The 19,942-nt window shown below is 47.0% G+C and overlaps 1 protein-coding gene across 2 annotated transcripts in view; it reads right to left on the bottom strand.

Moving 5' to 3' along the window:
* Nucleotides 1-814: 814 nt before the first annotated feature.
* Nucleotides 815-19,942, bottom strand: part of HIP1 (huntingtin interacting protein 1) — a 150,845-nt gene continuing 131,717 nt past the window's right edge. Inside the window, exons 19-31 of one of the 2 annotated variants that reach the window (XM_065891783.1) lie at nucleotides 19,706-19,841; nucleotides 17,505-17,591; nucleotides 17,192-17,299; nucleotides 16,974-17,110; nucleotides 15,089-15,199; nucleotides 14,255-14,313; nucleotides 13,749-13,842; nucleotides 6,811-6,911; nucleotides 6,025-6,130; nucleotides 4,770-4,893; nucleotides 4,260-4,321; nucleotides 1,849-1,957; nucleotides 815-886 (exon numbers count right to left, since the gene is read on the bottom strand). In XM_065891783.1, the coding sequence (XP_065747855.1) occupies nucleotides 834-886; nucleotides 1,849-1,957; nucleotides 4,260-4,321; nucleotides 4,770-4,893; nucleotides 6,025-6,130; nucleotides 6,811-6,911; nucleotides 13,749-13,842; nucleotides 14,255-14,313; nucleotides 15,089-15,199; nucleotides 16,974-17,110; nucleotides 17,192-17,299; nucleotides 17,505-17,591; nucleotides 19,706-19,841 (1,287 nt within the window). In that variant the 3' untranslated portion in view covers nucleotides 815-833. The remainder of the gene's footprint in view (nucleotides 887-1,848; nucleotides 1,958-4,259; nucleotides 4,322-4,769; nucleotides 4,894-6,024; nucleotides 6,131-6,810; nucleotides 6,912-13,748; nucleotides 13,843-14,254; nucleotides 14,314-15,088; nucleotides 15,200-16,973; nucleotides 17,111-17,191; nucleotides 17,300-17,504; nucleotides 17,592-19,705; nucleotides 19,842-19,942) is intronic. The other variant, XM_065891785.1, reaches the window with a different exon arrangement.

Raw genomic sequence — 19,942 nt, 5'->3', positions numbered from 1 at the left:
CACTTGTGAAGGTGGGCAGAGGCTTTCGGCTGGGCTCCAGCTTTAGAAGGCAAGGCACTCGCTCTCCTTCCGCCCGGCCCCGGGGAGTGGCCTCGGCCGACCCACACTTGCTCAGCAGGACACTCGGCTCGGGGGGCCGGCGGGGAGCACCGTGGCGAAGCCTAGGCAGCACCATTGCTGTGAGCTGCTGTGGTTAGGGGCCCCCAATAGCTCAGGGCTTCAGGGGCGATCCCCTGGGAGTGTTGGCTATGTGAGTGAAACTTGGGGAAAAAAAGACCCGACCACCATAAGAAGAAGTGGGAATCCATGGAACTGCCAAAAGAGGGGGGCACTGCCTTGGCATTCTCAGCCAGGACACTTCTGCTCTTCTTCCAACTCCGTGCAGCCTCAGGGTCGGGTCACGGTTTGGAATCCACCAGTCCCCCGGTGTTCACAAGTTTGTGCAAATGCTGAAACGGAAAAGGCTGAGAAGAAAACAGAAAAGAAAACGCGTAAGATCTTCGCTCTCCAGCTCAACAGCAGTAGCAACAAGCCTCCCACCCCACCCCCAACAAGGACACCGACTGTTTGGGGGTAAAACAGGCAGGACCGGGAGGGAGGTCCCCTCTGTCGGGGTGGCCCTGGGCTCCCCTCTTCTTGGCGGTGGGGGACGAGTGAAAGAACACAGATCATGGGCTGTGGAGGGAGTCTTTGGAAGGCCGGGCAGGTCCTCAGCACCGGATGATGGACGTGGCGCGCACTCCCAGGGGCTGGCCCGTGACTGGGGGAATCACACACACACACAGATGGGCAACAAGGATTTACACTCTGACCTGTGGGACGTCGGTGTGACTCTATTCCTTCTCGGTGATCACTTCTTGCAGCGTAGGTGGTGATGCTTCTGTTCCTAAAAGACAATAGTCGCTTATGTTTCACAGTGTCTGGTGCACGCACACATCCATCTAGCCAGCAGAAACGGCCGCCAGGCTGGGCTCTAAAATACATAATCATGACCACCTATTCCCTGGGTCAAGTGTCCAGGAATGACCGGGCGGCATCTGTGCTGGGTTTCCAGAGTCAGTGAGCCCAGTGAGAATCACGATCTTGGTTGTGATCAAGTTGGCCACTTTGGATGTTCAGAAAAGCAGCCCGCACAGACTCCGGGCGACCAAGAGTCCCTGGGCTGGTGGGGTTAACCTTTCTCCACTCCACACTGTTTCTAGCTCCTGACCCTTGCTGTCTCTCGCCATTGCTACCCATAGCTGGCTCTAGGCAGCCAGAAGCTTGGAACTCACTTGCCCTGTCTGCTGGACCTTCACTGACCACTATTCATTCATTCACTACTCAACCTGATGCTGGCCTGAAACTAAACTCCTGGGGAGAAAAACCAGGCTAACTGGGTCTGGAAGGCAATGGTGTGAGTGAGTGACCATTCAGTCCACTGGTCAACATTCAGGTCTTGAAAGATGACCACAAAAGCTTTCTATTCACCACCAGTTTGGGGCTTATGGGTATTCACCACTGGAGAAAAAAGATGCCCTGTGAGGGCTTCCCTGGTGGCGCAGTGGTTGAGAGTCCGCCTGCCGATGCAGGGGACACGGGTTCGTGCCCCGGTCCGGGAAGATCCCACACGCCGCGGAGCGGCTGGGCCCGTGAGCCATGGCCGTTGAGCCTGCGCGTCCGGAGCCTGTGCTCCGCAACGGGAGACGCCACAACAGTGAGAGGCCCACATACCGCGCGCGCAAAAAAAAAGATGCCCTGTGAATAGAAGGGAGGAGGGAGAAGTTCCTGGTTCCGCTGTATGGGAGGGGGAGGCCCACAGCATCCCCCCACCTCCCTCCCTGGGGGCTGTGCCAGTCCTTGGCTCACCTTCTTCCCAGCCCTCGGCAACACCAGCGAGCTCGTAATGCTTTTTCCGAAGCTCTCCCAGTTTTTGACGCTCCTTTTGCAGTTCGTTTTCTAGCTCCAGCACCCTAACCTGTGGGGAAAGTGGCCTTTGCTTTGAGCAGGGACCTGAGAACGGTCTCACGTCGACCTAATCCCTTTCCTCTGTGGTTCAGGACTCGTCGTCCATGTTATCCATAGCTTACCCAGTCCTCAATTTCACCCTTGTCTCTGCTCTAATTTCTCCATCCTCTCGTTCATCCATCTATCCCAATGGCTTTTATGCTTTCTCACTGGGACCCTCTACTGGAAATGAATGATACTTTACGGTCCAAATGCCTAAATGGGAGTAGGGCTTATCTTACGTTCCTCTGATAAATCACTAACTAAAAACATACTACTCAGCTACTAAAAAAAATGAAAAATCTTGCCATTTGCAACAACACCGATGGATCTAGAAGGTATTCTGAAAAGTGATGTAAGTCATAGAAAGACAAATACCATATGATCTCACCTAAATGTGGAATCTAAAAAACAAAACAAACAAAATAACATGAAAAGAGACTCACAGATACAGAGAATAAACAGGTAGTTGACAGAGTGGAGGGGAGGTTGAGGGGGGTGAAATATGTGAAGGGGATTAAGAGGTACAAACCTCCAGTTATAAAATAAATAAGTCACAAGGATATAAGATACAGCGTAAGGAATATGGTCAGTATTATTGTAATAACTTTGTATGGAGACAGATGATTACTAGACTTATCGTGATGATCATTTCGTGATGTATGCAAATGTCAAATCACTATGTAGTACATCTGAAACTGATGTAACAGTGTACGTCGACTCTATTTCAATAAATAAAAAGAGAAAAAATGGAAAGAAAAGGACAACTCTAATGTTTAGTCTACCTATATGATACATTCTAATCCAGTTGTAACCCATCTCCTTCAACCCCAGTTCTCTGGAAGTCTAGACAGGAACCAAATACAATGGTTCTGGCATTTTTGAGGGGTTGGTCTAACTATTGTGCAGGAAAAGGTACAATCTCACTAACGGAAGGGTTGGTTCTTGGCTATTCCTCCTCCTCATTAATTATTTTATTTATTACTGCAAGAAATATTTGCTGAGCTCCCTTAATGGACCCCAGGCTCTGTTACAGGTGCTGGAGACACAGTGGTGCTCAGACAGCCAAGGTCCCTGCTTACTTGCTAACCCCTTACCCCATGGGGGGATGAGACAAACTAATGAACAAGGAAAGACCTGATCATGAAGCAAATGACACAGGGCGACTTAGTGATAAAGACTAAGGGTGGGCAGCAAAGGCTACTCTCAGGAAGTAACTTTTGACCGGGAGAGAGTCATGAGGTGAGGTTGGAGCAATAGGCAAGGATCGTTACGCCTGCGGCCCCCAGGCCAGGGGAAGGAGTCTGGGTATCACTCCAAGTCCAAAGGAAGCCAGCGGAAGCTTTTAAGCAGGGAACTGACATGTCGTCATTTACATTTTTACAACATGTTGAGGCTGAATGCACTGAAGATGGGCAGAGTGGAAGCAACTAGACCCAGTAAGGTGGTTTGTTTTTTTTTGCTTTTTAAACTTTTTATTATGGAAAATGTAAAACATATACAGAAGGATGGAGACTGGTACAGTGAACCCCACCATATACCTTTCATGTTGCTCCATCAACTACCAACTCATGGCCAGACTTGTCTCAGCAATACTCTTTCCTGTTCTCCCTGCCCCGCCATGGGATAATTCTAAAACACATACTTGCATACAATGTAGGTAAGTTGCTTCTGCAGTAGCTCAGCAGAGACAACAGAACTGAGCCCAGTTCCTTCAGTGTCTACAGACACCTGGCACATGACTTTTCCTAAAAATGCTGAGTATAGACTTCACCAGTCTCAAGCTGGACTTTACCCCAGGACTGTGACCAGAAATTCTAGAACAAGGATGTCAGGTATTCTCCAGGATCCTATTTTGCATGGAATAACTTTACTAAAACTGAGAAATGGCATCGCCTTTGATGGGTTAACAGTGGATTGACCTTTTTAAAAAAAAACCTGAAGGTAATATACAAATAATTCATATTGAAAGTTTTCAAAAAATTGTCAGTATAAGACTAATACCAGTTTATGGTCCGCTTAGGAGAGAGCTGATAACATTTTGAGGGATGCCAGACCAAGACGGGTGGGCAAGAGTTAAGATTCTGATCTTTACTAATGACCTCTGTCCACCTCCGCTGTTGCTTCCAGCATCACTTACTGTTCATTCTTGGGGTGATGTGTACCTCTGTGTTCATTTCCCCCGCGAGTTTCTCTCTGACTTCTCTCCATGGGAATAATATGTGGGGTCAGTGGCAATGGAGTCTGACCAGACTTAGAGATGGAGTTCCTACCTGGGAATCCATCTCCTGGCGTTTGATCTGGGTCAGCGTCATGCTTGAGAAGTCCATGCTGTCTGCAATGATGGAAATAGGAGGGTCTTGTCGAATGACACCCCAGCTGACACTTACCTGAGAGGTGGCCGGTGCCAACGCTCTGCTGAAATGCTTGGTTTGTCATTTACCAACATACGCGTGAATGTAAGTGAGGGGTGGAGAGGGAGGAAGACAATGACAGGGTAACTAGGGTCAGACCCCACCCCAGTGGACAATCAGGCCTGTGGAGTCATTTCTCTGAATTCAGAGAAATAGCTAAATGGAAAATCTCGCTAAGGCCTGTCCCTAGAGTGATCAATAGCATGCTTATGTGGTGTCTCAACTTTTGAGAAGGTAAGTTTGAATGTACAAAGATGAAAAATAAGACAGAATTTGGAAACAGGACTGTGGGAAATCGGAATCGTGGAGAAGAATGTAATGAGCAGCCACATAGGATGGATGAGAAAAGCATTGCTTCTGAAAGGCTACCTGTGTCCTCGATCTGTGATTTGCCAGAAATGGTTGAGGCCACAACTGCGGCGGTGGCCTGGTTCACGCCCCGAGAGGCCTGCTGCAGCTGGGCCAGGTTTGGGCTGTCCTTATCAGCTTTCACCTGCCAGGACCAAGCAGATTTAGTGTCACACAACATAGAGCAGCAAGGATGGAATCAGATACTCGGTCTGATGGTTCTTGACAAATATATGGGCTCTGCTGTGGTCACCAATCAACTTCTCAAAAATCGCTACCTAGGGGGTCAACTCCTGGCATCTCTCTCTAATATCAAAAATCATTTCTGGGGCTTCCCTGGTGGCGCAGTTGTTAAGAATTCACCTGCCAATGCAGGGAACACAGGTTTGAGCCGTGGTCCAGGAAGATCCCACACGTCGTGAAGCGACTAAGCCCGTGTGCCACAACTACCGAGCCTGCAAGCCACAACTACTGAAGCCCACGAGCCACAAGTACTGAAGCCCGCGAACCACAACTACTGGAGCCCGCGAGCCACAACTACTGAAGCCCGTGTGCCTAGAGCCTGTGCTCCACAACAAGAGAAGCCACTGCAGCGAGAAGCCCACGCACCGCAACGAAGAGTAGCCCCAGCTCGCTGCAACTAGAGGAAGCCCGCACTCAGCAACGAAGACCCAACACAGCCAAAATTAATAAATAAATTAAATAAATAAATTAAAAACAAAATCATTCCTGACTTATTTGCTTGGTGGCCTCGAACTCTAGCTTTATCACTTATTTTGGGACAACAATAAATAAGGACAGTAAAAGAACACTCCCTGGGGAACTCTACAACTCATGGAAGGATTTTGGTGACGAGCTTTGCATTAGGATTAGCTGGGGCAATGGTTCAAATTTGGACCCTTTTGAAGAGAGGCAGACATTAATTGTGGAACTTCAGAGCCAAGCCAGGTAACCAGCTTACTGGGCCGGCATTTTCCTTATTTGAGCGCTCCTTGAATGTACGATTGCTCATCAGAGGTTGGCATGGCTGGACCCTTAAAGGCCACTTGCAATGAAAATGATGAAGACAAAAGGCATGCACGTGGAGAGGTGGGTTAGAGGGGCTCCCTGCCGAAAGGCTTTTAAGGGACCCTTGGAGACAGAATTTTTATCTGGGACTCAACCTACCTGGATACTGGATAAATAATCAGTTCTTGGGGCCAGTGCCATGGTCCAGGTATATTTTCTAACCCAGTCAGAACTTACAGTGTCCTGGGGAGCCCAACACAGGTCCTACCTTGGATGCGGCCACAAGCTGGGCGGTGCTAGCAGCAATTTCATGCGAACAGACCATCAGCTCCTCAAACTTCCCTCGGCCTTGTACCACCAGATCAGCTGCATCCCTGATAGGAGAGAACCAGACGGGTTATGAAACTGACAGCTGCAACCCCTAATGACATCACCTTTAGACCACTCCCATCACCCTGGCAGACAGGGAGCTCAGCCAGCCTGCCCCACCCCCTGTGTTGCTCCAGGAGACCCAGACTCCTTCTTTTTTTGAAATTAATTTTTTTTATACAGCAGGTTCTTATTAGTTATCTATTTTATACATATTAGTGTATACATGTCAATCCCAATCACCTAATTCCTCCCACCACCACCACACCCCGCTTTCCCCCCTTGGTGTCCATACGTTTGTTCTCTACATCTGTGTCTCTATTTCTGCCTTGCAGACTGGCTCATCTGTACCATTTTTCTAGATTCCACATATATGTGTTAATATACAATATTTGTTTTTCTCTTTCTGACTTACTTCACTCTGTATGACAGTCTCTAGGACCATCCACGTCTCTACAAATGACCCAGTTTCGTTCCTTTTTATGGCTGAGTAATATTCCATTGTATATATGTACCACATCTTCTTTATATTCAGACCCAGACTCCCTTTTAAACTTTCAGTCCTATTAACTTCCCTATCAACAGTTCATTTCTAGGGGGAAGATTCTTCCCCTTAGTTGTTCTCTGGGGTGGATCATTGGAAAGCAGGGTGAAGTGAGGAGCCTTGGGATGGACGGATACTTACACCATGACAGTGGCTCCCCAGCCCACAGCTTTAGAGGCCGAGATAAGTCCTTCCGTCCATCGAGAATTCTTGGCATAAAACTCTTTAGGGGATGCTGTACCCTAGGGAAGTGAAAAATACTATTAGCTATCTTTTATCGTGTGCCTACTATGTGCCAGGTGCTTTTATATATATTATCCCATGCAGTCTTCACAGTAACCCCGAGGGGTGAGCATTATTATTCCCATTTTTAAAGATGAGAAAACTAAGATTCAGAGAGTCAAAAATACTTTCCCTAAGGATATGCAGGAAATAAATGGAAATAAATCCTAGGCTTTTCTGACTCCAAAGCCTGGCATTTCTATCACATCCCAATATCTCTATATTGTATATATAAGAATATATATATTATTTATATGTATATACAAATAACTTATGATCTGAGGGGAGTCTAGCCACTCTCTGTGATCTGCCAAAAGAGGACAGTGAGTACACAGTGAGTGATTAAAAAAATAATTGCTGAGGGGTGGGGGAGGGAATTGGAGGAAGGGAGACAAAAGGTGTAACTTCCAGTTATAAATAAGTACTAGGGATGTAATGTACAACATGAAAAATATAATGAACACTGCTGTATGTTATACATGAAAGATACTGAGACTAAATCCTAAGAGTTCTCATCACAAGGAAAAAACTTGTTTTCTTTCTTTCATTTTGTATCTATAAGAGATGACAGTTGTTCACTAAACTTACTGGGATAATCGCTTCATATGCGTTAAGTCAAAGCGTTATGTTGTACACCTTAAACTGATACAGCGCTGTGTGTCAATTATATCTCAATAAAACTGAAAGAAAAATATAATAATTCCTACTTGGAATTTTAAAATGCTTTTATGCTTCAGAAGTACCTGACAGTCTGGGAATCTACAGATACTCCTTGCTCAGTCCCTCCTTCTATTTTGGGGGCAGAAAACATCACCTCTCGGACTGATAAAAAGCGCCACCAAAGCAGATATAGCGCTGTTCTTTTGTTTTTAAATTTAATTTTACTTATTTTTTTATACAGCAGGTTCTTATTAGTCATCAGTTTTATCCACATCAGTGTATACATGTCGATCCCAATCGCTCGATTCATCACACCACCATCCCCACCCTCCCACAGCTTTCCCGCCTTGGTGTCCATATGTTTGTGCTCTACATCTGTGTCTCAACTTCTGCCCTGCAAACCGGTTCATCTGTACCATTTTTCTAGGTTCCACATATATGCATTAATATATGATATTTGTTTTTCTCTTTCTGACTTACTTCACCCTGTATGACAGTCTCTAGATCCATCCACGTCTCAACAAATGACCCAATTTCGTTCCTTTTTATGGCTGAGTAATATTCCATTGTATATATATATACTACAACTTCTTTATCCATTCGTCTGTCGATGGGCATTTAGGTTGCTTCCATGACCTGGCTATTGTAAATAGTGCTGCAAAGAACACTGGGGTGCATGTGTGTTTTTGAATTATGGTTGTCTCTGGGTATATGCCCAGTAGTGGGATTGCTGGATCATATGGTAATTCTACTTTTAGTTTTTTAAGGAAGGTCCATACTGTTCTCCATAGTGGCTGCATCAATTTACATTCTCGCCAACAGTGCAAGAGGGTTCCCTTTTCTCCACACCCTCTCCAGCATTTGTTGTTTGTAGATTTTCTGATGATGCCCATTCAAACTGGTATGAGGTGATACCTCATTGTAGTTTTGATTTGCATTTCGCTCATAATTAGTGATGTTGAGCAGTTTTTCATGTGCTTCTTGGCCATCTGTATGTCTTCTTTGGAGAAATGTCTACTTAGGTCTTCTGCCCATTTTTGGATTTGGTTGTTTCTTTAATAATGAGCTGCATGAGCTGTTTACATATTTTAGAGATTAATCCTTTGTCCGTTGATTCGTTTGCAAATATTTTCTCCCATTCTGAGGGTTGTCTTTTCATCTTGTTTATGGTTTCCTTTGCTGTGCGAAAGCTTTGAAGTTTCATGAGGTCCCATTTGTTTATTTTTGTTTTTATTTCCACTACTCTAGGAAGTGGATCAAAAAAGATCTTGCTGTGATTTATGTCAAAGAGTGTTCTTCCTATGTTTTCCACTAAGAGTTTTATAGGGTCTGGTCTTACATTTAGGTCTCGAATCCATTTTGAGTTTATTTTTGTGTATGGTGTTAGGGAGTGTTCTAATTTCATTCTATTACATGTTGCTGTCCAGTTTTCCCAGCAACACTTATTGAAGAGACTGTCTTTTCTCCATTGTATATCCTTGCCTCCTTTGTCATAGATTAGTTGACCACAGGTGTGTGGGTTTATCTCTGGGCTTTCTATCTTGTTCCATTGATCTATGTTTCTGTTTTTGTGCCAGTACCATATTGTCTTGGTTACTGTAGCTTTGTAGTATAGTCTTAAGTCAGGGAGTCTGATTCCTCCAGCTCCGTTTTTCCCCCTCAAGACTGCTTTGGCTATTCGGGGTCTTTTGTGTCTCCATACAAATTTTAAGATTTTTTGTTCTAGTTCCGTAAAAAATGGCATTGGTAATTTGATAGGGATTGCATTGAATCTGTAGATTGCTTTGGGTAGTATAGTCATTTTCACAATATTGATTCTTCCAATCCAAGAACATGGTATATCTCTCCATCTGTTGGTATCATCTTGAATTTCTTTCATCAGTGTCTTATAGTTTTCTGCATACAGGACTTTTGTATGTTTATGCATACAAAATAAACCTAGATAGGTTTATTCCTAGGTATTTTATTCTTTTTGTTGCAATGGTAAATGGGAGTGTTTCCTTATTTACTCTTTCAGACTTTTCATCATTAGTGTATAGGAATGCAAGAGCTTTCTGTGCATTAATTTTGTATTCTGCAACTTTCCCAAATTCATTGATTAGCTCTAGTAGTTTTCTGGTGGCATCTTTAGGATTCTCTATGTATAGTATCACGTCATCTGCAAACAGTGACAGTTTTACTTCTCCGTTTCCAATTTGTATTCCTTTTATTTCTTTTTCTTCTCTGATTGCCGTGGCTAGGACTTCCAAAACTATGTTGAATAATAGTGGTGAGAGTGGACATCCTTGTCATGTTCCTGATCTTAGAGGAAATGCTTTCAGTTCTTCACCATTGAGAATGATGTTTGCTGTGGGTTTGTCATATGTGGCCTTTATTATGTTGAGGTAGGTTCCCTCTAGGCCCACTTTCTGGAGAGTTTTTATCATAAATGGGTGTTGAATTTTATCAAAAACTTTTTCTGCATCTATTGAGATGATCATATGATTTTTATTCTTCAGTTGTTAATATGGTGTATCACATTGATTGATTAGCATATATTGAAGAATCCTTGCATCCCTGGGATAAATCCCACTTGATCATGGTGTATGATCCTTTTAATGTGTTGTTGGAGTCTGTTTGCTAGTATTTTGTTGAGGATATTTGCATCTATATTCATCAGTGATATTGGTCTGTAATTTTCTTTTTTTGTAGTATCTTTGTCTGGTTTTGGTATCAGGGTGATGGTTGCCTCACAGAATGAGTTTGGGAGTGTTCCTTCCTCTGCAATTTTTTGGAAGAGTTTGAGAAGGATGGGCGTTAGCTCGTCTCTAAATGTTTGATAGAATTTACCTGTGAAGCCATCTGGTCCTGGACTTTTGTTTGTTGGAAGATTTTTAATCATAGTTTCAGTTTCATTACCTGTGATTGGTCTGTTCATATTTTCTATTTCTTCCTGATTCACTCTTGGAAGGTTATACCTTTCTAAGAATTTGTCCATTTCTTCTAGGTTGTCCATTTTATTGGCATAGAGTTGCTTGTAGTAGTCTCTTAGGATGCTTTGTATTTCTGTGGTGTCTGTTGTAACTTCTCCATTTTCATTTCTAATCTTATTGATTTGAGTCCTCTCCCTCTTTTTCTTGATGAGTCTGGTTAATTGTTTATCAATTTTGTTTATCTTCTCAAAGAACCAGCTTTTACTTTTACTGATCTTTGCTACTGTTTTCTTTGTTTCTCTTTCATTTATTCCTGCTCTGATCTTTATGATTTCTTTCCTTCTGCTAACTTTGGGTTTTGTTTGTTCTTCTTTCTCTAGTTCCTTTAGGTGTAAGGTTAGATTATTTGAGATTTTTCTTGTTTCTTGAGATAGGCTTGTATAGCTATAAACTTCCCACTTAGAACTGGTTTTGCTGCATCCCATAGGTTTTGTATCGTCGTGTTTTCATTGTCATTTGTCTCTAGGTCTTTTTTGATCTCCTCTTTGATTTCTTCAGTGATCTCTTGGTTATGTAGTAACGTATTGTTTAGCTTCCATGTGCTTGTGCTTTTTACATTTTTTCCCTGTAATTCATTTCTAATCTCATAGCATCATGGTCAGAAAAGATGCTTGATATGATTTCAATTTTCTTAAATTTACTGAGGCTTGATTTGTGACCCAAGATGTGATCTATCCTGGAGAATGTTCCGTGCGCACTTGAGAAGAAACTGTAATCTGCTGTTTTTGGATGGAATGTCCTATAAATATCAATTAAATCTATTTGGTCTACTGTGTCATTTAAAGCTTCTGTTTCCTTATTAATTTTCTGTTTGGATGATCTATCCATTGGTGTAAGTGAGGTGTTAAAGTCCCCCACTATTATTGTGTTACTGTCGATTTCCTCTTTTATAGCTGTTAGCAGTTGCCTTATGTATTGAGGTGCTCCTGTGTTGGGTGCATATATATTTATAATTGTTATATCTTCTTCTTGGATTGATCCCTTGATCATTATGTAATGTCCTTCCTTGTCTCTTGTAACATTATTTTAAAGTCTATTTTATGTGATATGAGGATAGCTACTCCAGCTTTCTTTTGATTTCCATTTGCATAGAATATCTTTTTCCCTCCCCTCACTTTCAGCCTGTATGTGTCCCTAGGTCTGAAATGGGTCTCTTGTACAGAGCATATATATGGGTCTTGTTTATGTATCCATTCATGAAGCCTGTGTCTTTTGGTTGGAACATTTAATCCATTCACGTTTAAGGTAATTATCGATATGTATGTTCCTATGACCATTTTCTTAATTGTTTTGGGTTTGTGTTTGTAGGTCCTTTTCTTCTCTTGTGTTTCCCACTTAGAGAAGTTCCTTTAGCATTTGTTGTAGAGCTGTTCCTTCATCTGGTACATAGCCCTCTGCCTTTTCTGCCTTTTCATCTTGTCTATCTTTCTGTGAATGTGGTTTTTGTTCCACAGGCTGCAGGATTGTAGTTCTTCTTGCTTCTGCTGTCTGCGCTCTGGTGGATGAGGCTATCTAAGAGGCTTGATGGGAGGGACTGGTGGTGGGTAGAGCTGACTGTTGCACTGATGGGCAGAGCTCAGTAAAACTTTAATCCGCTTGACTGCTGATAGGTGGGGCTGGGTTCCCTCCCTGTTGGTTGTTTGGCCTGAGGTGACCCAACACTGGAGCCTACCTGGGCTTTTTGGTAGGGCTAACGGCAGCCTCTGGGAGGGCTCACGCCAAGGAGTACTTCCCAGAACATCTGCTGCCAGTGTCCTTGTCCCCATGGTGAGCCACAGCCACCCCCCGCCTCTGCAGGAGACCCTCCAACACTAGCAAGTAGGTCTGGTTCCGTCTCGCCTGGGGTCACTGCTCCTTCCCCTGGGTCCCGATGCGCACACTACTTTGTGTGTGCCCTCCGAGGGTGGAGTCTCTGTTTTCCCCAGTCCTGTCGAAGTCCTGCAGTCAAATCCCACTAGGCTTCAAAGTCTGATTCTCTAGGAATTCTTCCTCCCGTTGCCAGACCCTCAGGTTGGGAAGCCTGACGTGGGGCTCAGAACCTTCACTCCAGTGGGTGGACTTCTGTGGTATAAGTGTTCTCCAGTCTGTGAGTCAGCCACCCAGCAGTTATGGGATTTGATTTTACTGTGATTGCGCCCCTCCTACCGTCTCACTGTGGCTTCTCCTTTGTCTTTGGATGTGGGTATCTTTTCTGGTGAGTTCCAGTGTCTTCCTGTCGATGATTGTCCAGCAGCTAGTTGTGATTCTGGTGTTCTCACAAGAGGGAGTGACAGCACGTCCTTCTACTCCACCATACATTTATGATGAGCCAGACACATTTTACTCATCAAAATATTAAACAATTCTGGAACCTGAGAAGTTCAAACTCCGGGTGCTGGCAGATTTTACTTTTGATGAGACCCTGCTTCCTAGAAGGCTGGCAGTCATTTCCCTGTAACATCACGTGGTAAATGAGCTTCGTTCTTTACAGGATTGTTTTTAGGCTCATAGCCCCCCCTCTGGACCTTTGTCTCCTGAGCTGCAGCCGCACACGGGCATGTGAGAAAGGAAAAAAGAGGCTGATGACACCAGCAAAGGAGCAAGAAAACTGAAGTGATGATGTCAACAAGGGACGGAGGCAGAGTCTGTCTGAATCACTGCGAGTTAACTGCTGTTGGAAAGAGACATGGCAGGGACTTCCCCAGCAGTCCGGTGGTTAAGACCCTGCGCTTCCACTGCAGGGGGTGTGGGTTCGATCCCTGGTAGGGGAACTAAGATCCCGCATGCACAGAGACATGGGCAGAGCCCACAGTGGACAGTCAGCACCAGGTTGGCATTTCTGATTTGCCTGGTTTTAAAAGTCCTCACTCCCTCCTCCGAGAGTTCAGACTTACAATGCACGCTGGGCTTCCATGGCAGGTTCCAGTGACATCCACTGGGGTGAACGAGCCTGCCGCTGGAGGCTCTGGCCAACTGCCCTCCGGGGACCTGGCCATGCCCCAGCTTCTTTCCATAGCATTTGTTGGCGTCCATGGGAGTGGCAGCTGTGCCCTCAGGTGGACACATATGGCTGGACGGCAGCACACCTAGACCTCACTGAATGTGTATCGAGTAGACTCCACCTCTCACTGAGCTGGGAATCAGTAACCGATGTTTGCTCTGTCTAGGGCCCTCACCCATGCTTACCCGGCCACTCTCCACTATCTCTCTCTGGAGCTCCTTTGAGGCCACGATCAGGACCTTAATAGCCTGCATTAGGCTGGTACAGGAGCCAAGGATCCTGCAACAAGCAAAAACAACAACAAAAAAACAACAAAAAAGTCAGGGACACAAAACAGAGACCAAAAACAATGCAGAAGACTTGTTTCCTTTTTCTCTCCTGAACACACGCAAACTTGGGATGGGAAAAAAGGCAGGGAATATTCTGGAGGGGAAGCTCTGAAGGAAAGGTGGGTGAGAGAGGAGACTTGATTGTGGATCTTCTTCATAAGGAATAGGGAAGTAGTGACTCTTGGGGTTTCTTTCCCCTATAATGCAATATTGATATCATGGTCATCATTAATACTGATATTGACAATTCCATAGACTCAGCCCTTCCCTGTGGCGGCTAAGGTTCTATTCTAATCAGTATGATCCAGTGCAGGAAAGACAGATCCTGATCACCTAGGTGTCACCACGCCACTCAGACTGACCTTTCATTCACCTCCAATTTAACTCCTGTGTCTCCAGCTCGGGATTTGCTGAGCATCTCCTATTAAAAAAGAAGCAGAGTTTCTCAGTACCTCACAGGTACTGAGAACCCACTGGTGTCCTGCTACACCTGGGGTCCAACATCCTGCAGTAGCTGAGAAACCTAGAAGTGCCCACCCATGTCCTCGTGAGAGTCAGGAAAAGAACCCAGACCTCCGATCTATTCAGTGGGAGGCAGCTGGAGCTACAGTCTGTGTCTGTGTCACGTTCCTGGGCTGATGTGCACAGAACTCTGAGAGCTACGGCACCATGTCCACAGGGGCAGCTGCTACCAGGTCCTCGAGGCAGGCAGCACACCAAGGCAGATGGCCTGAGTCTTCCATCAAAGGAGTAACATGTGACCTTTCCAATGGTGCCCACTCAGCTTTTCCTGAGACAACAGTTACAGTAGTTGGTTTACTGAGTGCCTGGCACTGAGATCCATGTGCATTACCTCACTGAGCTCTTTACAGCACCCCTCTGAGGAAGGTACTGTTATCATCACCATCACATAGAAACGGAATCCGAATCTTAGCGGGGTTAACGTAACTCAGCAGTCAGTCTGGAACTTGAATGTAGGATGGCCTGACACCAAAGTATGTGATGCTTGAGGAAACTGCTCATCTTTCGTTGGAGAACTTTCTATTTTCTGTAACTCAGAGATCCCAGGGGATTTGGGTTTTGGTTTGTTTTATAGGGGGCTCTGCAGAGAACGGCTAAGATATATCCAGCGGGCAATGTTGCCAAAAGGTAGTTGCACAGCATCACTTTAGGTGATCCTGCAGAGACTTCCATACCTCTATTCTGGCCGTAGCAGTTTCAATGGCAGCGGAAGTGGCAGCCATCTCTTTGTCCACCAGGTCCCCCAGTTCCTCCTGTTTGATGTCCAGGCCTCTGGGCAGGAGCTCCTGTGAACAGCATCACGAAGGCGGAAATGACCCTTTGACCTCCTTTCTACCCTCCCGTGGTAGACAGGTAACCCCCCATGACAGCAGAAGGTAGGAGGGTCCCACCACGTAACACACTTCTGCATGCTGTGGTGGGACCTGTCTGGAACTCTCTACCACGTGAGCTCTGCAACTCCACACTCCTCCCACCTCTATTCTCACTCAAAACCCACCTCTTTCCAGAAGGCCATCCCTGTTGAACCCCACACAAAGCCATTCAGTTGCAGCTGCTCAGACCCTGACCCCACCATTGTGCAGCACTGACTGTATTTGCTGCTTGGGAGGTACTTTAAAAACACCTTCAGGGCTTCCCTGGTGGCGCAGTGGTTAGGAATCCACCTGCCAATGCAGGGGACATGGGTTCGAGCCATGGTCCAGGAAGATCCCATGTGCCGCGGAGCAACTAAGCCCGTGCACCACAACTACTGAGCCTGCACTCTAGAGCCCGTGAGCCACAACTACTGAGCCCACGTGCTACAACTACTGAAGCCCATGCGCCTAGAGCCCACGCTCCGCAACAAGAGAAGCCACCACGATGAGAGGCCTGTGCACTGCAACAAAGAGTAGCCCCTGCTCGCCGCAACTAGAGAAAGCCTGCGCGCAGCAACGAAGACCTAACGCAGCCAAAAATAAATAAATAAAATAAATTAATTAAAATAAATTCAGATGAGGGAATTCCCTGGCAGTCCAGTGGTTAGGAGTCTGTGCTTTCATTGCCATGGGTTGGATCCCTGGTCGGCAAACTAAGATCCTGCAAGCCACTTGGTGGAGTTCGAATGAGAGATGATGAGGATATGACCTCTGGCCCTGGTCTCTTCCTACTCTGAATTTATCATTCCCCCTATTTTAGGTGGTAATATTCCTACTATTCTAGGAATTAGAAGCTGCCTTGCAGTGTACTCCTTAAATAGATCTGTATCACACTGTATAGAAATGGTTGATTTCCAGGACTCCCCTGATGGTCCAGTGGTTAAGAATCCACCTTTCAATGCAGGGGACCCAGGTTCAATCCCTGGTCAGGGAACTAAGATCCCACACGCCACGGGGCAACTAAGCCCACGTGCCACAACTACTGAGCCCGCGCACTACAACTAGAGAGCCCGTGTGCCACAAACTACAGAGCCCACATGCTCTGGAGCCCATGTGCCACAAGTAGAGAGAAGCCCGCGTGCTGCAACGAAGAGCCCATGTGCCGCAATGAAAGATCCTGCATGCCTCAACGTAGATCCCGCGACTAAGACCCTGCAACTAAGATGCAACGCAGCCAAAAATAAAATTTAAATTTAGAAAGGTTGATTTCCTTATTTTTCTTCCCCAGGGAGACCATACCTTCCCCAGGGGACCTATTTGTCCCTGTAGAACTACACCTGGCACAATTCCCTGTACATAGGTCATACTCACTACATCTTTATTGAGTGAATAAATATATTATCTTCATTTTAGGTGTTACCTGCCCAGCCAGATAAAAACCCTTGAAAACGGGAAAACTGTGCTCATCCTTCTTCGACACAGCTTAGCACAGTGATGATCACACAGAAGATTCTCAATTACTATCCAGTGAATTAAATACAACTGGAAAGTCATTCAGAAGGTCAAGTTTTACAGTTCTAACTCTACTTTCCAGAATCAAGTTTAAAGTACAGAAAGAACTGGCTTAGAACATCACTGATCCCTGAAGAAATCCCCAGCACTCATACCAAAAAACGACTTTCCCCAGGGATAACACTGATGATACCTCGCCAATGGCTGTGATCCTGGTGAGGCAGCCCCTCATGGCTGTACTGTCGGCATTCTCGACGATTCCTTCTTCCTCCAGGAAAGACAGATAGGTGAGGGTCTCCCGGCCATACTGCTTACAGGCCTCGGTCAGAGCTGCAGAGGCAAGGCGACAGAGACTTTTAAAGGCCCCCCGCTCCCCGTGCTGTGGTGGTGGCCCCTCACCCTGGTACTTACAGTCGGCAGGCTCTGGCGGGGCTCTAAGGCAGGTGGTGCCGCCCTGAACAATGGTGTCACTGGTCAAGTGGGCCAGGAGGGTTACCGAGTGCAGAAGCCCACTGATATCTGCCAGGAGTTTAAAGGAAACTTTCTCAGTCCTGCTGGAGGGGGAGGGCGGTCACTTTCATACCTCCCTCCTCCCCGCTTTGCAAGTTAGACACACACACTCCTTTCTGGGTGCCTAGGAAATGGTCGCCATTGCCACGTTCCAGCGTTTCGGATGCCTGCCCAGCTGTCACTAGTGACAGACCCTATCCTTCACCTCTCTTACCTTCTGGGCAGGCCAGATACTGGCTCCAGCATTTTTCCAGTTGCTCGATGCAGCTGGAAACGGACCTGACCTTGGAGAGTAGGTGATCTGTGAGAGGGAAGACAGGGCAAAGTCAGAGTCAGAGCTGTCTCAGCTCACTTCATCCTTGTTAGTTAAGCTGCCTGATGGATGACCTTCCCAGTAGGGGGCCCCAGCCCTGCAGGAGCTTCCCTAAGAAGGGGGAGGGAGGAGAGATCGATGGCTATGCTGGTACGTGATTCTCTTACTGTAGCTTCAAAGGCTGTACTTCTGAGGCTACCTGGTCCTTTAGCCAAGAACCACGGCAATGGCATCACGGTCTAGCTTCTGCCCCTCATTTCCCATCACTGCCACTGAATCAAATCCAGGCCTTCCTGTTAAGTGTTTCAAGGCCCTTGGACTCCCATTACTCTTGGGGTCAGACCCCTGGCTCCACGTTCTGCCCACACCATCATTCCCACTGCTGTGCCTCTGTGCACTGGTCCACGGAGACTGAACCGCACGCACAGGAGTTAAAAGTACGGGCTCTTGGGCTTCCCTGGTGGCGCAGTGGTTGAGAGTCCGCCTGCCGATGCAGGGGACGCGGGTTCGTGCCCCAGTCTGGGGGGATCCCACGTGCCGCGGAGCGGCTGGGCCCGTGAGCCATGGCCGCTGAGCCTGCACGTCCGGAGCCTGTGCTCCGCAACGGGAGAGGCCACAGCAGTGAGAGGCCCGCGTACCACAAAAAACAAAACAGTACCACAAAAAACAAAGCAAAATAAAAAAAAGTACGGGCTCTTGCATCTCGTGGCATACGTGTTGTAGCTCCTGGCTCTATCACTACTGGCTGTGTTCTCAGGCCACGTGCGCCTGCTTCCTCATCCGACAAAGGAGGAATAATAGTACCACCTCCTGGCATCACAGTGAGGATTGCTGGGCCAAGGCACATAAAGCGCTTAGAATCGTGCCTGGCATATTGCAAGCACTCGGTAAACGGCAGCCATTTTTATGATTATTATTCCCCACTCTTCTTCCTCTCCATGGCTTTATGTCTCTCCTCTTCCTTCAAAACCCAGCTCATACCATCTTTTGTGGAATCCGCCCACAGCTGCCCCATGTCCTGGTGTTCTCGCAGTAAATAAGGTACCCAGTGTGCTACTTCATTTGCAACTGTTGGATTTCCCTACAGACGGGTTCCCCACTGAACAAGATATCACAGTCCTTCTTGAAACACTTCACCAAATCGAGACCTTTCTAGCTGATAATAAAAATCACCCATCAGGGCTTCCCTGGTGGCACAGTGGTTGAGAGTCCGCCTGCAGATGCAGGGGACACGGGTTCGTGCCCCGGTCCGGGAAGATCCCACATGCCACGGAGCGGCTGGGCCCGTGAGCCATGGCCGCTGAGCCTGCGCTCCGCAAGGGGAGAGGCCACAGCAGTGAGAGGCCCGCGTACCGCAAAAAAAAAAAAAAAATCACCCATCAGCTGTTTCTTCCCGTCTGCCTCGTTTTGAATGGGGCCTCTGCTCGAAAATGAGCTGTAATGAGATCTGTTCACGGCTACGTCCATGACTTCACAAATGCCCCGGGCCTGGATGCTCTCCCATCTACTGTGCACCAGGGCCCTCCTCTCATCACCGGGCTCCTCTGACTTCACCATATGCCCTGAGGACTCTGGGGCATGCAGAGTGGGCCCTCGCTCATGCCTGTGACCCTGTGGGGATTTCATCGTTTCTGCCTCTCCATGCTTAAGGATGATGACTCCCTGTCTAGATTTGAAGCTCATGGCAGCCACCTCTGGATTCAGACCACACTGTTCTCCTCAGAGACACAGAGGCCTGTCTGTTCCTCCTCCTCCCGGCATTCAGAATTGTTACCAGGCCTCAGCTCCCAGGATGCATTTCATCAGCATGATCCACGACCAAAGCAGTAGTTATCACACCCGGCGGGGGAGGGGTGAGAGCTGGGGTGGGGGTGGGGGGGTTTAGAAGATACTACTGCGCAGGCCCTGTGCTGCAGAGCTGCCGACTGAATAGAAATTAGGCGTGGTGGTGGGGGGGTGGCCCTGGGCATCCCCAGGTGATCCTGACATGCAGCTGGGCTGGGAACCCCTGAGATCAGGGTCTCATGGGATTCAAGGCCGACGCCGAAGAGCACTGGGCTGTAAGGATCCGGCACCTGCAAGCCGGGCAAGGGGAAGGGCACCTGCAGATCCGGCGCAGCTGAAGAGAGCGGGCTCCTCAAACCGCCTCAGGGCCTCCTGCACCACCTGCTCGGCAGCCCTTCTTGACTCCGCCAGAAGCATTTTTCGTTGGTCCTTCGCGAGCCGGCCTACAGATTCCTAGAGATGGTCCAGGGAAGTGAGAGTCGGCCATAGGCCCCCTAATGAGCCTCCATGCAGCATCCACCTGTGACACAGCTGGGATTCCTGGCACCTAAGCT

The sequence above is a fragment of the Phocoena phocoena genome, chromosome 15 (assembly GCF_963924675.1).
Source record: "Phocoena phocoena chromosome 15, mPhoPho1.1, whole genome shotgun sequence".
Taxonomy (NCBI): domain Eukaryota; kingdom Metazoa; phylum Chordata; class Mammalia; order Artiodactyla; family Phocoenidae; genus Phocoena; species Phocoena phocoena.
This window is presented reverse-complemented; position numbering and strand designations above follow the sequence as displayed.